The 20052-nt window shown below is 35.8% G+C and overlaps 1 protein-coding gene and 1 non-coding gene across 2 annotated transcripts; one reads left to right on the forward strand and one right to left on the reverse strand.

Annotated features, from left to right (window-relative positions):
• Positions 1-3007: 3007 nt before the first annotated feature.
• Positions 3008-19756, reverse strand: Smp_010550 (hypothetical protein; the record flags this gene model as incomplete). Its single annotated transcript, XM_018798591.1, has 14 exons — positions 3008-3196; positions 3809-3835; positions 5058-5093; positions 6370-6396; positions 8275-8301; positions 8787-8813; positions 9295-9333; positions 11899-11925; positions 13197-13223; positions 13704-13742; positions 14352-14378; positions 16817-16837; positions 18533-18551; positions 19687-19756. 14 exons carry the CDS (start codon positions 19754-19756, stop codon positions 3091-3093), a joined length of 519 nt encoding a protein of 172 aa, XP_018653518.1. The 3' UTR covers positions 3008-3090.
• On the forward strand, positions 5215-5284 carry Smp_tRNA_00125_Pseudo_CGA.1.1. The gene has a single exon. It is a non-coding gene (tRNA).
• Positions 19757-20052: the final 296 nt, after the last annotated feature.

A 20052-nucleotide genomic window follows, 5' to 3' on the forward strand; every position in this document is an offset into this window, starting at 1 on the left:
TACAGTATGTGATTTTGCATAGTACAATAAATTGTCTTACCCTACCCAAGGCTTCGTTCATTACACCATGATTTAAGTCCAGAAATAATTTACTAAGTATTTTGACATATACGCCATGGTATTATTTTCAGGGTTTATGTATACTGATCATATTTATGTTGACAGATTTATAAATAGTAGAATTGTGTTATGGTCGTTTTTTTCGAACGCTACCCGTAAATTTCCACATTATAATTCACCTATGTAGTAAATTTGATTAGTTTTAAGAAAGAATCAGTTTTAGCATAAGGTTGTGGAAATTGTTGAGATGTCATTGATATCATGAACTGATCAATATTAGACTATCAATGAAGACCTGGAAGCATTGGACGGCCCTTTTGTCGTAGTATGGGACTATTCAGCAGTGCGCACCCACGATCTCGCAGTCGGGAGTCGAACATAAGACCTTCGGTTTTGTGCTCGAACACTTAAATTCCAGACCACTGAGCCGGGATCCAACTGTGTTAATGCTTGGCTTCAACCAATCCGCGATGTTGCTCAACCATTTCTCCTTGTCTTCAGTGGGTAACTACCTCGCATTCGATACGGTTCAGCTCCACTGGTCACCTCATACTGATAATTATCATGTTCTCACTAGTGACTAACTTCGAGAGGTAATCCTCAGAGTTCTGGTGAAAAGCTGTGAGCAGTGGAGTCCTATCCTTGTCTGATGTGAAAGAGTCATCCAACTCAGGCGATGGATGAAGGGTTGCGCAAGATCATGGATTGATTGAAGTTAGTCTAAAGGTTAGGAGTTCACTGAGCCGGCATCCAACAGTGTTAATGTCTAACCTTAACGAATCCACGAAATTGAGCCACCGTTCACAATTGTCGGGGCGGGGCAGGATCGTGGATGCGCACTGATGAAGAGTCACACAGTAGGATGAAATGGCCATCCAGTGCTTCCAGGTTTTCCATGGTTTTCTAGCTTCAATTAACTCGTGAATTCAACTATAAACCTACTAAAATCTCCACAAAACCTCCCTTCTGATCATAACTTGTATTTGTCAATACGATATCACTAAATTTCTTTTCCTTAATGTCATCATTGAAAATGTTTACACAAAAAAAACACTTTTCTTACTTCCAGATTGATGTCTCGAATCGTGATAAAACTGTCCAAGAAGTAACGGAAAGAATACTAAGATGTAAATCTTCGTAGAGTAATACTTTATGTTTTGTTATTGGTTCACAAGTATTTCAAGCATTTCATGAAAAACAAAACCTCGTTCTCAAAATATTCTTAACAGAATCTAATAAACGTATTTCCGCTTTGTTTTATTACCATTTCAGTTAGTGTGGTTGATGTCTTTATATTCTATTTTCTGGTTATCAGTTTTTTATGTGAAATATAACAGTGGTAATAATGGTTTACCATTTTTGGTTACATCTTTGTCACCTAATAGTAATCATCTTGTGCATGGTACAACCTACAGGAACATACGTTCCAGCCGATATAGCTCGGTTGAGTCATCACGATAGGCAAGCCCAACCACCACGTCAAGGTAGCAGCTGCGGTCGGGGATTACTTATGACGGACATAAAGAAATAATTTTTGAAGTTCTTGTAAGGAGTGCTAAACAGTGGAGTTCAACTGTGTTGTATGTGAAACAACATGCCACTAATTTCAATGAATGATGCTCACAAAATAACACGAGTTGATTGAAGTTAGAAATATAAATCGTTGAACAACAACTTAGTGATCTGAAGGTTTTGCGTTCTATCCTCGGTGAGATTGCGAATACACTGTTTAGCGGTCCCACAGTATGATAAAATGGTTGTCCAATACTCACTGGTTTTGATGGCTTTCCCATCAAAGTCTGTCTGTAATGTAAAACTTCGGAGTTAATACCCTCAGTAATGTGTTTTGTTGACCTGATAGTTACTGAAGCTTTACTTCGTGTCTATTTTAGGCCTGAATAGATTTGGATATGAAGCATGAGAAAAGTTGTTAACTGCATTTTGACGGGCAAAGTTGTATATTGAACGATTTAATCCAGGTTTCAAATATAGTAGTCTGGTTTGAACTCTTGTAGGCTATGCATAAATACGATTTATATTGAAGTCATGGCGTGTCTTTTTTTCTTTATCTTAAACATAGTGTATTGGTTCATGTCCGAAAACTTAAGCACCGTCACCGATGTTCTACAATATCTATGTTGAAACAAAAAGTGACAGTTGACTGCATTCATTGTACAATATTCAAACTGTATCTGTCATGAAACTAGCTAGTATATAGGATTCTCTCATTATTGAAGACATAATACTTATGGGGGAAGCTATGGTTTTCTGTGTTACTATAGTGTTGGATTCTTTGGATATTAGATGGTTTAATCCAAAAGAAGTAAGCTTATAAATTCTGTCTTTTTAGGAAAGATGATAGAGTAATCAAGTAGTACCATCGGAATTCCACGTGATTATTTTAAGTAATGGTTAGAGACTTTATGTGAAATGGCTAAAAATAGTCTGCAAAGGCGCAGATACCTTTACACTATGGTGATCAATAAGGAACTTATAATTGGTAAGGCATAGCCCGGCGTGATAAGATGTCAAAATTGAGATAAACTGTAATCAGGAAGATCATAGAAACAAAGGCAAGTCAGTTGGGTGCAAAAGGTCTATAGAGAGGATAGAAGGGAAGCAGATATCTGTGAAGGGAGAAAATTATGAGGAAGAAAGGAGGAAATTACAAGATATTAAGACCATGATAGAGGCAGGGGTTGTATCAGTTTCCTTTAGACACATAATTCGGTTTTTCCAGATGTATATCTAATACTTAAGCAATAGTACGAAGACGGGATACAACTACCTTTGGTAGCTTTCTACACACCTTGTAGATGACTTTAAATATAGAATTCGCCTTGATTGAATGACCTGTGTTTAAAAGTTGCTCGATTATTGAACTTCTTGTTAAGTAATTTCTGCCTCTTCAGCCAAGCGATGTATCAATGGGTTATAAAACAGAACAAGAGTTTAGGTATTATGAAACATTATTCAGTATGTATTAGCATTATCGTAAACAAAAATATTGAATCATGAAGTTATAAGGCTTTAATGAAATATCTTATTAGCTGGTGTTTTCGTTGGAGAACTGTGTTCTACTCTTGATTGTTGTTCGAATATTTTCTCCAAAATTGTTGCAAGCTTTAAAAGATTTCTGAAAGAGAAAGGAAATCATTTGTTTTGCCTGACTGTAGAGATGGTTAGATACAGTTGTCAACAAAAAAATGATCATTTTATGATATTGCTCTATCAATGTTCCTTTTTCTGTAGTGGATGGTCGTCTTACATTCGATATGGTTGAATTACACTGGTCACGACATCTCACTGGAACTACATTTTAAAGTTACTCACTAATGAGCACAGGATTACTATTAATATATACGCTTTATGGAGATTGCTGAATTTTTTTATCTTACGTCACGTACTAGTTTCTCAGTCTGAGAACCGATCAAAATCAAGAAATACTGAGCTTAAGGTCGTTGGTTTGAGACGTCGATACATACTACAGAGGAGTCTCACACTAAGAAGAAAAAGTTGTCCAATCCTCTGTGATTTCAATTGTTGTCGATATTAGATCAGCTCATGATGTAGACTATGAAGATTCAACAGTTCCTAGCAGATACACACTACTGAAGAGTCCCACACTTTGACATACCGGACATCAGATACCTTCAACAATTTTCTAACTTTGATCGATTCCTAATATCAAAGAATAATAAAAGTAATTGTATTATGCATAAAATGTATATTGTTTAAAATCACGTACTCGTTTTGTGAGAATTCAATTGTTTTTCTAATGTAAATAACATTAAGATACATCACACCTCATAAATATTGGATTGAATAACAAGAGCATCAAATACTTTACATTTCCATGAATAATTCAATTTTCTATTCCATATGTAGAAAGTTTATGATCAGGATACTGGAGCCCATATGCACCGTTGGTTTGGAGTGAGAGTTTCCCAACTCCCCTTGTTGGACCCTCCATATACTCTAGCTCGGTTAAAGCGCCGGACATTCGTTTTTTGTCCTCTCAATTTCGTAAACAACAGTAATGCCACGAGAAGGCAGTGAGTAGGACTTTCCTGGCAGTTTATGTATACACGTGTCCATGTGAGAGTATTTTGAGAGGGAGAGTTGACTTCCCACACCCTCGGCTGTACTAGGGCACTTGGGGGCTATGCACAATTGGAACAATAGATAGTCCAAACATCTAGCTGAGTTATCTATAGGTTATTATCAGTTAAAATCATCAACCAATCTTCATTACATCACTGTTGAAAAGTTCAAAGAACTGTTTCGTTTTAGAATGAGACTTTCCAACAGTAATCACTCACGACCCTATCATCATGGATCGAACCCAAGATTTTCAAAATCGTATGCGGATGCTTAACCTTTAGACTACTCAGCCAGAAGTTGATGGCGTAAATACCTAACCTTAGTCAATTCACACTATTACACAATCATCTTTCTTTGTCTACAGTTGATAACTATCTCATACTTACCATTTTTAGACTCTACTGGTCACAGCTACTGTCAGTTATTATAGAAAATATCTCATGCATTGTTGTTTAAGGCAACAGGTAACAAGTTCAAATTTAGTTGTGAATACTAACACTGATATGGTGAGGTATCAGCTCACCATTCTGAAATAGAATGCAATGCATGTCCTGGACTTCATTTGTAGATACAATCTAGTATGTGCATATATAACAAAAGAGAGTGATTGATTGCACTTAGTAATATCACCAATCGAGAGATTCAAACCCTAACACTAAAACTAACGTTCAAATTAACTTGGTATTGTTTGCTTATATTTTACTATTGTCCCAGCGTGAACATCAATTCTGAGATGCAGTTACATCCAGCTGATGAGTCCCAAATGGGATGAAACGTACGTCATGGATTCCCTTTGCTAACCCCTATTCATCTTAACGGTCCATTTAACTTCAGATCATAAAAATGTATGAAATCAATATAGATTTTTACATAAGGGAAATCCTTTGACTTACATTTGAGGAATCAAGCTGAATAATAAGCTAATCAAACTGAAATTGAATAAAAGTGAATACTTTAGTAAAATAAATTTTTCATATGATAAGGAAACATTATTGTGTCTCTCAATTCTGTGGATTAGTTGAAGTTGGACATTAACACCGTTGGATGCCGGCTCAGTGGTCTAGAGGTTAAACAATCGTGTTCGAGACCGATAGGTCTAGGGTTCGAATCTCGTGAGGCGGGATCGTGGATGCACACTGTCGAAGAGTCCCACAAGAGCACAAAACGGCAGTCCAGGTTTTCCATGGTGTTCTAGCTTCAATTGACTCATGATCTCAACTATTAAAAAAACAGTAATCATTTGAAATTGTTCCTACACTGTTTAGTCACTAATAACTAAACAATGTGGCGTTAATAATTAACGTTACTAATGCCACTCAAATGCCATCGATGGATTTGAGAAGTGTTCATTAGACTGAGTGACTTCATATTTCAGTTCATTTCAACTGATGTTGAGAGATTGATGACTATCGGTTATATACCATGGATATACGTTTCGTACTGATTTTAATGGTTATTCGGAACAAAGTTTCTCATCTGAGTCACTTTATAGTTTCATCACACATGTCGAAACTTGCATCGTAGATTCTATTGCTAGCCATTACCTATTTCTGTTTAGAATACTCGTGATATAATAGCAATATTGAGGCAATACGTAATCTGTTCGTTTAACAATGAAGGAAGTTATTAGATTATCACTATATCAAATGATTGAATATCCCCTTCATGTAAGTTAGTGATGTGTGGAAAAGAATGATAATGATTGTTGTTGTTTTACTCAGTCAAATATGTAGATAGTATGACAGGTGTTATATGTGCTATATATATTCCCCTATTCTTATTATTATTGATAACTGTTCCTTGTTGTTGGATTGTGTCGGATTTTGAGTGTGGAAATATATTGACGTTCTAGTCAGGTTAATCTCGTGTTCTTGAACTGAGTTGTGTTGAAGTCCTGTTGAATAGACACTGGGGGGGGGAATCTAGTGTAGATATTCGTCTAAGGTAAATTAACGTCCCACATACGTGTCAAAGGATTGTTATAACAAGAAACCCTAGCGATATAACAAGTAACCTGCCGTTTATAACAGTTAGATAATTAAAGATGATGTTACCTATGCTTATCATGTAAAAGGTTTTTTTTAGGGTTTTTTTCAAAATAGGTATGTTGTTTGCCCCCTCCCTCCCCACTGGTTGATTTTCTTCAATAGATGGAACGAAAAGAAATTATATTACATTATTTATCAATCAATTTATGGTACATACTCTTGTGGTGTCATTTTGTTTAAACATCTGAAAGAAAGAAATTCTAATTCATATTCCAGTTAATGGATGATATACACATGACTTTTGTTGAAAGGGACTGATAGGTATTAGTTTATCATGAATTAACTTCAATTGGCATGAGTTACTCTCAAAAAGCCCCATACTGAAATGAAATATTTATAAAGTGATCATTGATTTTGAATAGTAGATCAAATGGGATCTATCTTAAACATATACTGCTGAGGAGTCCCACAATAGGACGAAACGATCGTCAAATGCTTCTAGGTTTTCCTTGGTGGTCTAGCTTCAATTGACTCATGCTTTGAACTATGAAAATACTAACGAAAAAGAAAGGACTGGTTAAAGATACTGAAGAATATATGAAATCTGGGCGACCGTTCACCAATTGTCTTCAGTGAGTTGTGATCTCAGAACAGACGTGGTTGAACTCCACTGATCACTGCTTCTCACTAGAACTCCAGGACATGTATCTTGAAGTTGGTCACTAGTGAGCATATGATTATATTTATAATGCTGAGGAGTTCCATAATAGGACGAAACGGCCGCCCAGTGCTTCCAGGTTTTCCTTGGTGGTCTAGCTTCGATTGACTCGTGATTTCAACTAAGAAAAATACTGAAATCTCCACAAAACCGTTTCTGATTATAATCATGTGCTCACTAGTGACCAACTTCAAGATACATGTCCTGGAGTTCTAGTGAGAAGCAGTGACCAGTGGAGTTCAACCACGTCTATTCTGAGATCATACCTCACTGAAGACAATTGGTGAATGGTTGCTCAACTTCGTGGATCAGTTGAAGTTAGACATTAACACCGTTGGATGCCGTCTCAGTGGTCTATTGGTTAAGTGCTCTAGCGCGAGATTGGTAGATCCTGGGTTCGAATCTCGCGGGGCGAGATCGTGGATGCGCACTGCTGAAGAGTTCCATAATAGGACGAAACGGCCGCCCAGTGCTTCCAGGTTTTCCTTGGTGGTCTAGCTTCGATTGACTCGTGATTTCAACTAAGAAAAATACTGAAATTTCCACAAAACCCCTTCTGAATATATGAAATTTAATCTGTACTACTTAGAAAACGTCAAGTAGTATATAATTACACATCATCCAGTAATGATGACGAGGTGACATTGATTGTTAGAACTGAGACATGATCGCTATAAATAGTATTTGAATATTTTTATAAACTATGTTAGATCATTAAAGTTAACTGATGAGTTTGCATGAATCTATGTCTAATGTTGAAGTGATGGAGATGATTTGTAGCTCCAAGATAAACCTATTACCGTTGTCATATCGAAGAATCAGATGCGACTTGATTACAGCATTCAAATTGCTTAGTAATAAATTCGCACCTGGTATGCCCTCATTTTTCTTGTCTTCCAAAACAGAAAATTTACGAGGACTCTCCAAAAATATTCACAAGCCCAGAACAAATTACTTGTCAGCTGACTATCGACTTTCCCATCGAATCATCAACGAGTGGAATTCATTACCTGAGCACGTGGTTGAGGCTCCATCCGTTGACTCATTCAAAAGAAAGTTGGATTAACTGAGAGACCGTCATTTCCAAGACTAACACAGGCCATCAAGCCTCCTGTCCTTTCCAAACTATACCATCCAACTTAGTGAACGAAACTCTACCAAAATGCTTGATGATGGAGTATGTTTACAAACTAAACTCGACTGATCTCTTGATAGAAATTCTCACCACCATCACCAAACAGTATATCAGCAGATATTAGAACTGTACTAAGTCTGAAGAACTTAAGAAAATTTGATTTTACATACATTTGGATCATATGGTAGTATAGGCAATCAATTAACTGGATGCGATTGGTTGACAGATAATAATGATGTACTATTTACACGTTTATTAATAACACTTACTTCTTTTGTACGGTTTTATCAGTATGGCTAAAACGAATGTAATAATAACAATTATGAAGAATAAATTCATTTAGTGTAGTTTGTTTGCATCTTCCCATCATTGTTTAAGACTAAGATTGATCAATCTCTTATTGTGTTTACCAGGACTCATAAGGTAAGTGGATAATGCGATGGCGTTTGAAGTGATTGGTACTGAGTTCGAGTTCCGGAGGGAAAATCAACTCTGGGATGAAGTTACATCCAGCTAATGAAACCCAAATGAGATGAAACACGCGTACTAACTTCTACTGCTAGCCACCAACCATCTTTGCTCATAAATCATCGCGAATTATTTCATGTGATTCACTCTCAATATATATACTGTTAACTAAATGCTATCGATGTTATCATCATGCATTCATATGACCAAGCAACTCAATATACCTTTTGAAATGTATGAAAAAAATGGTGAAGAAGAATCAAAGAGTTGCAAGAATTACGGTTAAATGTTAGTTGTAGAACTATATACTCACCTTGGAGTTGTGTTTGGATGCTGAGATCTAAAGAAAAACGAATTATAGTTCATGAATATAAATAATAGTCTCGATGTTATGCATTCACAGTATTAGTATGTGTCATATGGAGTCGTCTAATGAATTCACGATATGATCACTTATGAATCAAGTGAATGAACATCATTGTGAATCGTGTTCTATTGTTGATGTTGGATGATAGAATTGTGTAGACTGATGTTGTTTGTTTGTTTGTTTGTTTCCATGTATCTGACAATCAGTACTGATCCTCTGAAAATCTAACAACAATATTCACTCATGTGTTGGTTTGACAGACATGAGGACTTTCGTGTATGTTCCATGTAGTTGTGAATTAAACGTTTCCAGTTCGTGAATATATTCATCAATTTACATAAGTGAAATGATAATTCTTATTGATTCAACTACACTGATTACTTAGTATTGTATATTGTTGTGAATGGAAATAGGAGATAGTCATAATAGATAAATGTGAATGCATTTTACTTACTTTCTAGTTGTTTTTGCTGGTACTGTGTTGTGGTGAGACCTAAACGAAGTGTGTTGAAATTGGTGAGTATGTTTCATTAATCAAATAGTTTGTAGAATAATATGTGGAATGACAGTGATAACAGTTATTCTGTCGGTCGTCTACGACATAGGATCAGGAACACATAGGCATCAGTCAAAGTTGCCGCACCGTATTATCACAACTACATGAACAGTATATTCATAGTAGTTACTTCAATGGTAGTGATATGTAAAACAAAAGTTGCATATAATGATATTATACAAGAACAGAGAATTAATTAGTTTAACGAATGTTATAGATCGATTTTAATCTCGTGGTTTGTGGTGAGACAGTGAATGTGTATACCTACAACATTGTGATTGATTTTGAGCCATGTCACACAGTGTTTTCAACCACTGGTTACGATAGTCGCGTGGACCCCGACCAAATTGTGTGCATCTAACAATATGACTCAGACTAGAAGTTAGTGACTTCAAGCACTGATGCCACGTTTTCATGTGGTCGCCGCTAACCTTCCTCCAACCATCCACAACACTAGTCATCATTGGACGTCGTGGTAATCAGTGTTCAGGCATACGTAACACCTGGCTCAACCATCTTATTTGATGAAGACTCACAACCTCTTTAACTGATGTACCATCATTACCTCATACCCTGTGTCTGACCTCACTATTACTTACCCAGTGATACCAGTAGATACGAGCATTATTTCTTTGACACCTGTGATCCAACAGTGAGAACTTACGAATATCTTCTACTCTTAATGACAACGTTTCGCAGTCATAAATTAGAATAGGACGAAGTGCCATACAGTATACTCGTCTTTTTGTTGATAGACGGATATCTCGCCCTCGCCATAGGTGACGTAAGTCGGCAAAAGCCAAACGAGCTTTCTGAGTCTGTGCAGAGATTTTGTCAGACACCAACCCATTAGGGCTGATCAGACCTCCAAGATAAGTTGAGTTTTCAACTCGTTCAACTACTTCACTCCCTATCCTTATTTCAGGTATTTACTCAGGCATGTCGTGGAGCAACAATTTACATTTAGACGGAGAGAAATGCATCCCAAACATCCTTACATTGTTACTCAGTTCTAACAGAAGACTCTGCATTTTGTCAGCGTCTTCGCCAAACAGGACTATGTCATCTGCGTATTCTAAGTCGAAAAGTGGACCTCCTGATAGGAGATCGATGCCCAAAATACAGTCGACGAGAACGTTATTTCCAGCAGTGGGTCTATGATGAAGTTGAACAAAATGAAGATAGTGGATAGCCTTGACGCACATCACTTGAGGTTGTAGACTCAGATGATAGTTCTCCATAAGCTCTGACTCGACTGGAAGTGTTCGAATAAAGAGCCTGGACAAGGTTTATGTACTTCTGAGGTACATCTTCTAATGACACACACTGCCATAGAACTTCTCGGTCTACAGAGTTAAACACTGATTTTAAGTCAAGAAAACCTACCATTGTCTGACGCCGATAAGCATTCCTGTATTCCAGGATCTGAAGAATGACGAATATGTGGTCGATGCAGCCACAATCAGGTATGAAGCCAACCTGATTTTCTCGTGTACGTAGTTCACGAGTCTTTGTTGGACGTGTGATAATTATTGAGGCTAGTACTACAGATAATATACTGGCCAAACTAATCCATCTGTGGTTATTACAGGAAGATTTCAACACCTTATATATTGAGACAATCAGTGATTGTGACCAGTCAGATTGGATTGCATCCAACTCCCACATTCTATCTAAAATATTATTCAACCTAATCAGCAAAACCTGAACATCGTACTTAGGGACCTCCGAAGTCAATCCGTCTGGACCGGCTGCTCTTCTTTGTTTCACATTAGCTATAACCTTTTTGAACTTCAGCCACAGTCGGAAGACCTACCTCAATGTTCCATTCAAGCTGTTTGGGAATGTTGTGTAGTTGTAGAGTAGATGAAGGCCAGCTGAACTGCCCCTTAAAGTGTTCAACCTATCGTTCTGAACGTCTGGGTTGAGAGCAGATAAGGGTGTCGTCTTTTTCTGAGATAGTCTCATTTACACTTCACTTGTTAATTCCAGTTTCTTTTATAAGTCTGAAAAGTTGCCTTGTGTTACCTACAGCCGCTGCCTTTTACATTTGTTTTGATTTGGTTGCCGACCGCTGCTCACGAAAATTGCTTGGACTTTTGGTCAACCTAGATCTGATTTGTTTACATTCTTCATCGTGTTCACAGCCTGATGTGATGATTTTACGAGAATACGTCAGCTCATTAGACTTAGTAGGAATTTACTGGATTTTAGTGAGCCTTTAGTTCAGATAATTAAAAGATGTTACTACTGTTTCCACAGCTACTCACTTAACTTTCCATGCAGAATCTCTGTCAGCCATTTTTACAAAACCACCTGAGTGTGACCTCAGTTGTTCCTGGAATCGACTATTGGTTTTCGTGTCAATGAATTCAATTCTAATGCATCTCCTTAGTGTGGTTTTTCTACGTACATTCACCGATTGACATTTTACTGTCTATCAGAACGTCACCACTGATAGAATTTGTGTCAGTAAACACAAGGAAAATGTTAACTACTTACAGTGTTGTTTTGAGGGTATTGTGATGTCTGAATGAATCATGTAAAAATTTAGGAAAATAATGATAGTTCAACATGTGACAGTGAAAATAAACAAGTGAATATTCAATACCAACAGTATTCAATGTGAACACATCAACGAATAACGACCATATGTTGTTGCAAATCTAAAGCACAAAATGTCGTTGGCATCACTCATTCCTGAAATAGTCGATTGAATGTTACAAATCAGTGAGTGTCATGTTATGCATTGACGATGTTCGAAAAGATCGAAGGATACCGATGTAGGAATTTGTGATGTGGCAAATACTGTCGACCAGTATGATTAAAGATGATGTTGAATTCTGTCAGATGATTGAAATGGAATGATAGTGTTGAGACAATCTGTTCTTGATGTTGGATTGTTACACTGATGACTGAGACACAGATCCATGCTAGTGACGATAGATAGTTGAGAAAATTCTCACATTCACACTACTCAATATTTTACTTGATGATGTCGAATCTTAGCATATTTGGTGGGAATCAAGAAATATTGATGGGACAAACTGTAATCACCAGTGAAGATGATTTGCGTGCGGGTGTGAATGTAGTTTGCTTGTTTGTTTATTAGTACTAGGTTCGAGTTCCGGAGGGAAAATCAACTCTGGGATGAAGTTACATCCAGCTAATGAAACCCAAATGGGATGAAACACGCGTACTAACTTCTACTGCTAGCCACCAACCATCTTTGCTCATAAATCATCGCGAATTATTTCATGTGATTCACTCTCAATATATATACTGTTAACTAAATGCTATCGATGTTATCATCATGCATTCATATGACCAAGCAACTCAATATACCTTTTGAAATGTATGAAAAAAATGGTGAAGAAGAATCAAAGAGTTGCAAGAATTACGGTTAAATATTGATTGTTCATCAATCAATAATAATGTTTCATAGCTGTTCTAAGAGATAAACCTGAAATATCATTTTGTGTAGAGTTGAGACAAGAATATCATACTGTTTATTTCAAATATCAATAGATTGACCTTAAGAATACATGTAAAACTACTGATTCACTGATGCATCATTCAGACATCACTTCTAATGTGTATGAAGTTGAGACATGAAAATTCCTATACTTTGTTCAACACATTTACAAGTCGAACAGCCTTTTCTGGTTCACCAATGTATTCTCAACGAACAACTAAATGTCAATTATTGTTGATGTAACCACATTGTTTGATTGATAGTTATTTGAGTAGAAATGGAACAGTATACCATCATGTTATTACATGTAGAACTGTATACTCACCTTGCAGTTGCGGTTGTATGCTGAGACCTAAAGAAAATGCATTATTGTTCATGAATAAAAATATTAGTCTCGATGTTATGCATTCACAGTATTAGTATGTGTCGTATGGAGTCGTCTAACGAATTGATGATATGATCACTTATGAATCAGATGGATGAACATCATTATGAATGGTGTTTTATTGTTGATGTTGGATGATAGAATTGTGTAGAATAATGTTGTTTGTTTGTTTGTTTGTTTCCATGTATCTGACAATCAGTACTGATCCTCTGAAAATCTAACAACAATATTCACTCATGTGTTGGTTTGACAGACATGAGGACTTTCGTGTATGTTCCATGTAGTTGTGAATTAAACGTTTCCAGTTCGTGAATATATTCATCAATTTACATAAGTGAAATGATAATTCTTATTGATTCAACTACACTGATTACTTAGTATTGTATATTGTTGTGAATGGAAATAGGAGATAGTCATAATAGATAAATGTGAATGTATTTTACTTACTTTCTAGTTGTTTTTGCTGGTACTGTGTTGTGGTGAGACCTAAACGAAGTTTATTGAAATTGATGAGTATATTCCATTCATCAAACAGTTTGTAGAATAATAAATGAAATGATAGTGGTGATAACAATCGTAATGATCAATAATATTTTAAATGTGTAATAATGTTATGTCATTGCATTTGACGTGTTCCTACAGATTGGATAGTGTTAGTCAATAAATTTAAGATGTGATCAGTTCAACGAGTATTCGGAAATCTGTATGAGGCACATGATTTGATATTGGTTCTTCAAATGGATCTTTCAAATAATTTGTAGTTTTCAAACTGATTATTTTTTTTTATTCTTCTATGAAATGATTTTTGTTTTTTTCTATTTGTTTGTTTGAATTCATTGAATAATATATTCGATCGGTATGGGGTCACTAACCCCATACCTAATCCTCCTCCTTTATCTGCGCTTAGGACTGGCAGTAGCCTTTAAGAGGAGCTACAAACTGTACTGTACTCTTATCGATTTAAATAATAATAATTTAAAAAAAAATTTGTTTTTCATCTCAGTGTTATAGATTATACTACTTATAATTACTCATTTTATATTTTTAAAAATTTGTACCAGCAGTTTTAATATTGTGTCATTTTAGATTACTTACAGCTTTCCTACATAATGATTTGTAGTGCTAAAATGAACAAGAGTTTTATTGATGTTAGACAATCGTTGAAAATTTAGAAGCACTGGTTGTCTGTTTGTCAATCAAAAACTTAACAATCTCTACAACCCCATGCTGATAATAATCATCATGTGCTCACTAGTGTCTAGCTTTGTGAGGGAATTCTAGAATTCCTAGTGAGAAGCCTTGACCAGTGGAGCTGACCTGTTTCAGGTAGAGAAAATATTTATATTAGACAATGGAAGATGGTTGCGCCATTTCGTGAATTGGTTGAGGCTAGACACTAACAACATTGGGCGCTGGCTCAGTGGTTTAGAGGTTAGGCGTCCGCAGGCGAGGCCGAAGGTCCTGGGTTCGAACCTGGGATCGTGGATGCGCACTGCCGAGGAGTCTCATACTAGGATGAATGACCGTCCAGGTTTTCATTGTTGGTCTAATATTGATCGGTTCGTGATATTAATCGAAAAGAAGTAAAATTTCGTTCTCTTTTTGATGGCTCCTAGTTCAGACAACAATTGGTAAACTTTTTCACTGTTTGATCAGTTATTAGGATAGATTGTATTATGCTTATATGAATGATGACATCAGATGATGAATGTGCTTGTTTTAAATAAATACAGTAAATGAAAATCTACATGGATAATTTAATACAAAAATGCTGGGTTCTGTAAATCAATGCTCAGTACTGGATTTAACGTCGAGGCTATAATTTGTGGACGACCTTTGAACGAGTCTTAAGTGACCTTGGAAAATGTTAGCCAATCAGGAAACATTTAGTACAGAGTAAAAATATATTATACAAAACGAAAGAAGTAAAAAAGATATACTTCTTCTACATGTTTCGAAAACCTGTCAAGGTTAGTAAGAGGTTTAAAGGTTCCAAAATCGTAATGCACACGGTGGAGGAATTTATTCATATAACTCCATTATAGTCGACCTCTGGAGCCATGATAAGATCACAAAAACTCTTTCAGCCTCGATCACATAACCTCAATATTGTTTGCGTGCACTCTGGCTGTTGGGTCCACAAATTGCCACTTATGAATAGCAATACGACAGACATAACCAAGTCTATCTAGGCATCGGTACGCTCTCCAGTCACCCGTGTATATTTTAGCACCCGGGTGCAAATATTCCCGTATTATCGTTGTAGCCTGTCGGTTTCTATCCCTTTAGAAGTGAATAATTAACATGGAATTATGCTATGTTATCCAATTACGATCATACTGTGATGAACGAGAACTCAGGTGTAGACAACTAATGTATTTTGATACAGAACTACAGAATCTCTTGATAAAATATGAGAACAATACATTAAATACTCCATTTGCAAATTTCCATCATTTGTTCTTCATATTCTCTATGATCCTCTCAATTCTCTTCTATTCTCTTCAACTCGATCGTCTTAGCCTGCTTCTTGCTGCCAACTGTTGTTACATACTACTTATGTTTGTCGACATGAGTAGCATACACCATAATACTACCACAAACTTAATACTATCTTTCGATGATACAACAATGTGGCTATTAAACCAAGTGATTAGGAATTCTTTCAGAACTTTTTGAGATGTTTGAATATGGAATGATAGAACTGCATTGATCAAAGTTTCATATTTATTCATAAATAATCCGATGTCAATCGGTCAATTATTCACAGTGTAATGGCTTTACTTTGTTAATTAATCACCTTTGTAACCGTTACTATATATAAGTCCCAACGGTGTTTGAATTCAGAATGAAATAAGTGGCAGTGACTACAGTTTATTAGCGAATAGCACAGATAACAAAGTTACAATCACATAGAACGAATCGAAGCGAAGAGGCTAATATATATATATATATATATATATATATATATATATATATATATATATATATATGTGAGCGAATACAGACGTGAATTTATGGTCATATGGAATCAAGGCACAATGTAGCTGGGCACGTCAAAAGCTATTAATATGATTCGAGTACATATTTACATACATGGAAAAGAGAACGATTCATTGGGCGATATGCAAACTATCAGCTTATTAGCTAGAGTCTATCCAATGATCATGTTTATACAAACACGATAGTGATCATAATAATACAAAGAAATAGACAAATTATCAGAAGAGGGTTTTGTGGAGATTTTAGTAATTTCATATATCCGGCTCAGTGGTCTATCGGTTAAGTGCTCGCTTACGAGACTGATAGGTCCTGGGTTCGAATCTCGTGAGGCGGGATAGTGGATGCGCACTACTGAAGAGTCCCACAATAGGACAAAACGACCGTCCAGTGCTTCCACATTTTCCATGGTGATCTAGCTTCAACTGACTCATGATTTCAACTATATAAAATAGACAAATTGTTACTATCCAAATACTATTGTCTATTAAGTAAGTGAATAAAAGGAGTTAAATGTTTAACATAAAGAATTCAATTATCAATTTTTTTTCTTAACTTACTGTGTAATAGTGTTGTTGGTTCTGTTCGAAATAAAAAAAATTAAATAATTTAAAAACCACCACAACAACAACAAAAAAGTCATAATAATCTTCTTAATGTTTTTATTGTCATTCAAATAGTACTTCTTTGTCCAGGTTAGAGTTTCTTTTTTTAGCGAGTTAGTTTTCTACGGGATGGGGTCACTAACTCCATACCCAACCCTCCCCCTGTATCTGGGCTTAGAACTGGCAGTAGCCCTCAAGAGGAGCTACAAACTTTATTGTACTCCTATCGATTTAAATAACAATAATAATAATAATAAGTTTAGTTTTTCATCCCAATCAGATACTCTATTGGAATTTGTTTTGTTTTTTTTCAATGTAACCTTTTAGTAACAAATGTTGCCTATATTTGTTATGTTGCTACCTATGGAAAATATTACTGCCGTTGTGATTTATTTAAAACTCTATAGTTTGAATAATCTCAGTTGATAAATCAACATTGGAATCTAATTACATTCAGTTAACGAGTTTTAAAATAGGTCTCTACTGTCAGTCATATATTAAATATAATCTCTGATCTATATATATAGTTGAAATCATAAGTCAATTGAAGCTAGACCACCATGGAAAACCTGGAATCACTGGACGGCCAACTTGTCCTATTGTGGGACTTCTCAGCAGTGCGCATCCACGTTCTCGCCTCTCGAGATTCAAACCCAGGACCTATCAGTCTCGCGCGCGAGCTCCTAACCACTAGACTACTTAGCTGGCATCCAACGGTGTTAATGTCTAACTTCAACCAATTCACCTATGTCTTCAGTGGGTTCGAATCTCGCAAGGCGGGATCGTGGATGCGCACTACCACTGAGGAGTCCCACAATAGGGCGAAAAGGCTGTCCAGTGCTTCCAGGTTTTCCATAGTGGTCTAGCTTCGATTGACTCATGATTTCAACTATATATAATAAATTACCAAAAATCTCCACAAACAACCCCATAGTCTCTGATTGTTAAGAAAACAAAGCTTACTTTTATTATACAATCATTTAGATTACCCTTATTTATTATTAGTATACAATGTATGTTTTGAAATGATGGAGAAGATTTGTATCCCAGTGTGTATATATATGTGTTTAAACTGCATTTTTAAATGAACATTAAATACAAAATCACAAGCAAGTTCATTTGACTTAATACTTAAATTGTGGTGTGGGTGACTTATATCCACATAAGTAGTAGATAACAATGGTCAAGCACTGAATGTAATTCAGTAGAAGATCGATAAAGAAAGAACCGGAAAAGAATGCAATCGATATGAAAATGCATGAACAATAATAATCACAGACGATGGACTGATATTTACAGAAGGAACAGTTAAGATTGAAACAATTGATTGATAGTTTACAAGTTAACCATTCACTATATGGTTCTCATATTTTACTGGCATATTCTGTAATTTTGTACCTGAATACAATCTACTGTCTCCCACTCGTGTTCTTGATCACTACAAAACTACGGTCATATATATTTGGAATGGCATGACTTAACGCATGAACAATGTATTCTACCATCAAAGTGACTCTTATATCAATCATAAAACAAAAAGCTTTAATTAAGATACTTATTTGATGAAATAGGTTGGATGGATATTACCGTATAATGACAATGATTTATAGAAGAAATTTCAATTCATCATTTAAATAAATAAAATCTAAACATTCTACTCATTGAAAATACCTTGGTGGATCTCTTTGACCTATACATAGAACAGAATATAAATTATAAATGTATTTCAATATAATGTTTATAAAAATAGTGAGCAAAAATAAAATTATGACTAGCAGTGGAATCCAGGAGACGCGCTTCGTACCTGGATCCCAGAATTGATGTTCACTCTGGGTTTCGAACTCAGTACCGTTGGCTTCAAACGCTATCTCGTTATTCACTTGCCTATTGAGTTCTGATAGCTACTAGGTTATGCAATCGAGGTGAAGTTTAACTTCATTTTGTATTGGTTATTCGAACCTTCCTATTGATATTTAGAACTGCAATTCATTAGATTCTTACTGACATATGCGCATACTGTGTGTATTGCCTCGATATAGCCTTAATTCACAGGCAGGACGAAACGCGCCTCCTGAATTCCCCTGCTAGCCACTATCCATCTTCGCTTATAATGCTGTTGAATTTATACTATTTATCTGTTTGAATTGAAACAGACAGATAGATAACAAAAAGTAATAGATTTTAACCATGAGAATACTATTAATCAATCTTAACCTCTAGTAAATAACCTATATACTACTGAGAACTTTATAAACATTTCAATGATACCTAATTATATCATATTCTGAACTTAAGATTCATCTAATAAGTAACACCAAGATCAGAATTTTCAATACAAATATGAAGACAGTTCTACTATATGGGGTGGAGATGTGGAAAACTACGAAAGCCATCATCGAGAAGATACAGGTGTTTATTAACAGTCGTCTACGTAAAATACTTCGGATCCGATGGCCAGACACTATCAGCAACAAGTTACTGTGGGAGACAACAAACCAGATTCCAGTGGAGGAAGAAATCAGGAAGAAGCGGTGGAAGTGGATAGGACACACATTGCGGAAAGCACCCAATTGTGTCACATGGCAAGCCCTTATATGGAATCCTGAAGGCCAAAGGAGAAGAGGAGGAGCAAAGAACACATTACGCCGAGAAATAGAGACAGACATGAGAAGAATGAACAACAAGTGGATAGAACTAGAAAAGAAGGGCCAGGACAGAGTGGCTGGGTTGGAGAATGCTGGTCGGCATCCTATGCTCCATTGGGGGTAACAGGCGTAAGTAAGTAAGTAAACCTTTACAAATTTATCAAAAGGGCTTATACTTACCTTGTACATTATCAAATGTAACAATTCCTACGAATACAAATACCAAAATCACTATGAATCTATTCAACATTATTGAGGTGGTGATGTCAAACAGTTAGAAATGAGTAGTATATTTATACTGTTCATTATGAAATTATATTTGTATAGTAATTTTATCTGAATACATTGAAATATGATACTTATATATGTATGTATAAGTAAATATTATTGTTTTAATAAGAAGAAAGGAATAATACATTATATTTACATTAATTATGATTATTATTGCTCGTATTGTGGTGTGGTCTACTTATATCCACATAAGTAGTATATGGTGATGGTCAGGCATAGAATGTATTTTGGCAGAAGATTGATAAGGAAAGAACA

Source organism: Schistosoma mansoni, chromosome 7 (genome assembly GCF_000237925.1).
Source record: "Schistosoma mansoni strain Puerto Rico chromosome 7, complete genome".
NCBI lineage: Eukaryota > Metazoa > Platyhelminthes > Trematoda > Strigeidida > Schistosomatidae > Schistosoma > Schistosoma mansoni.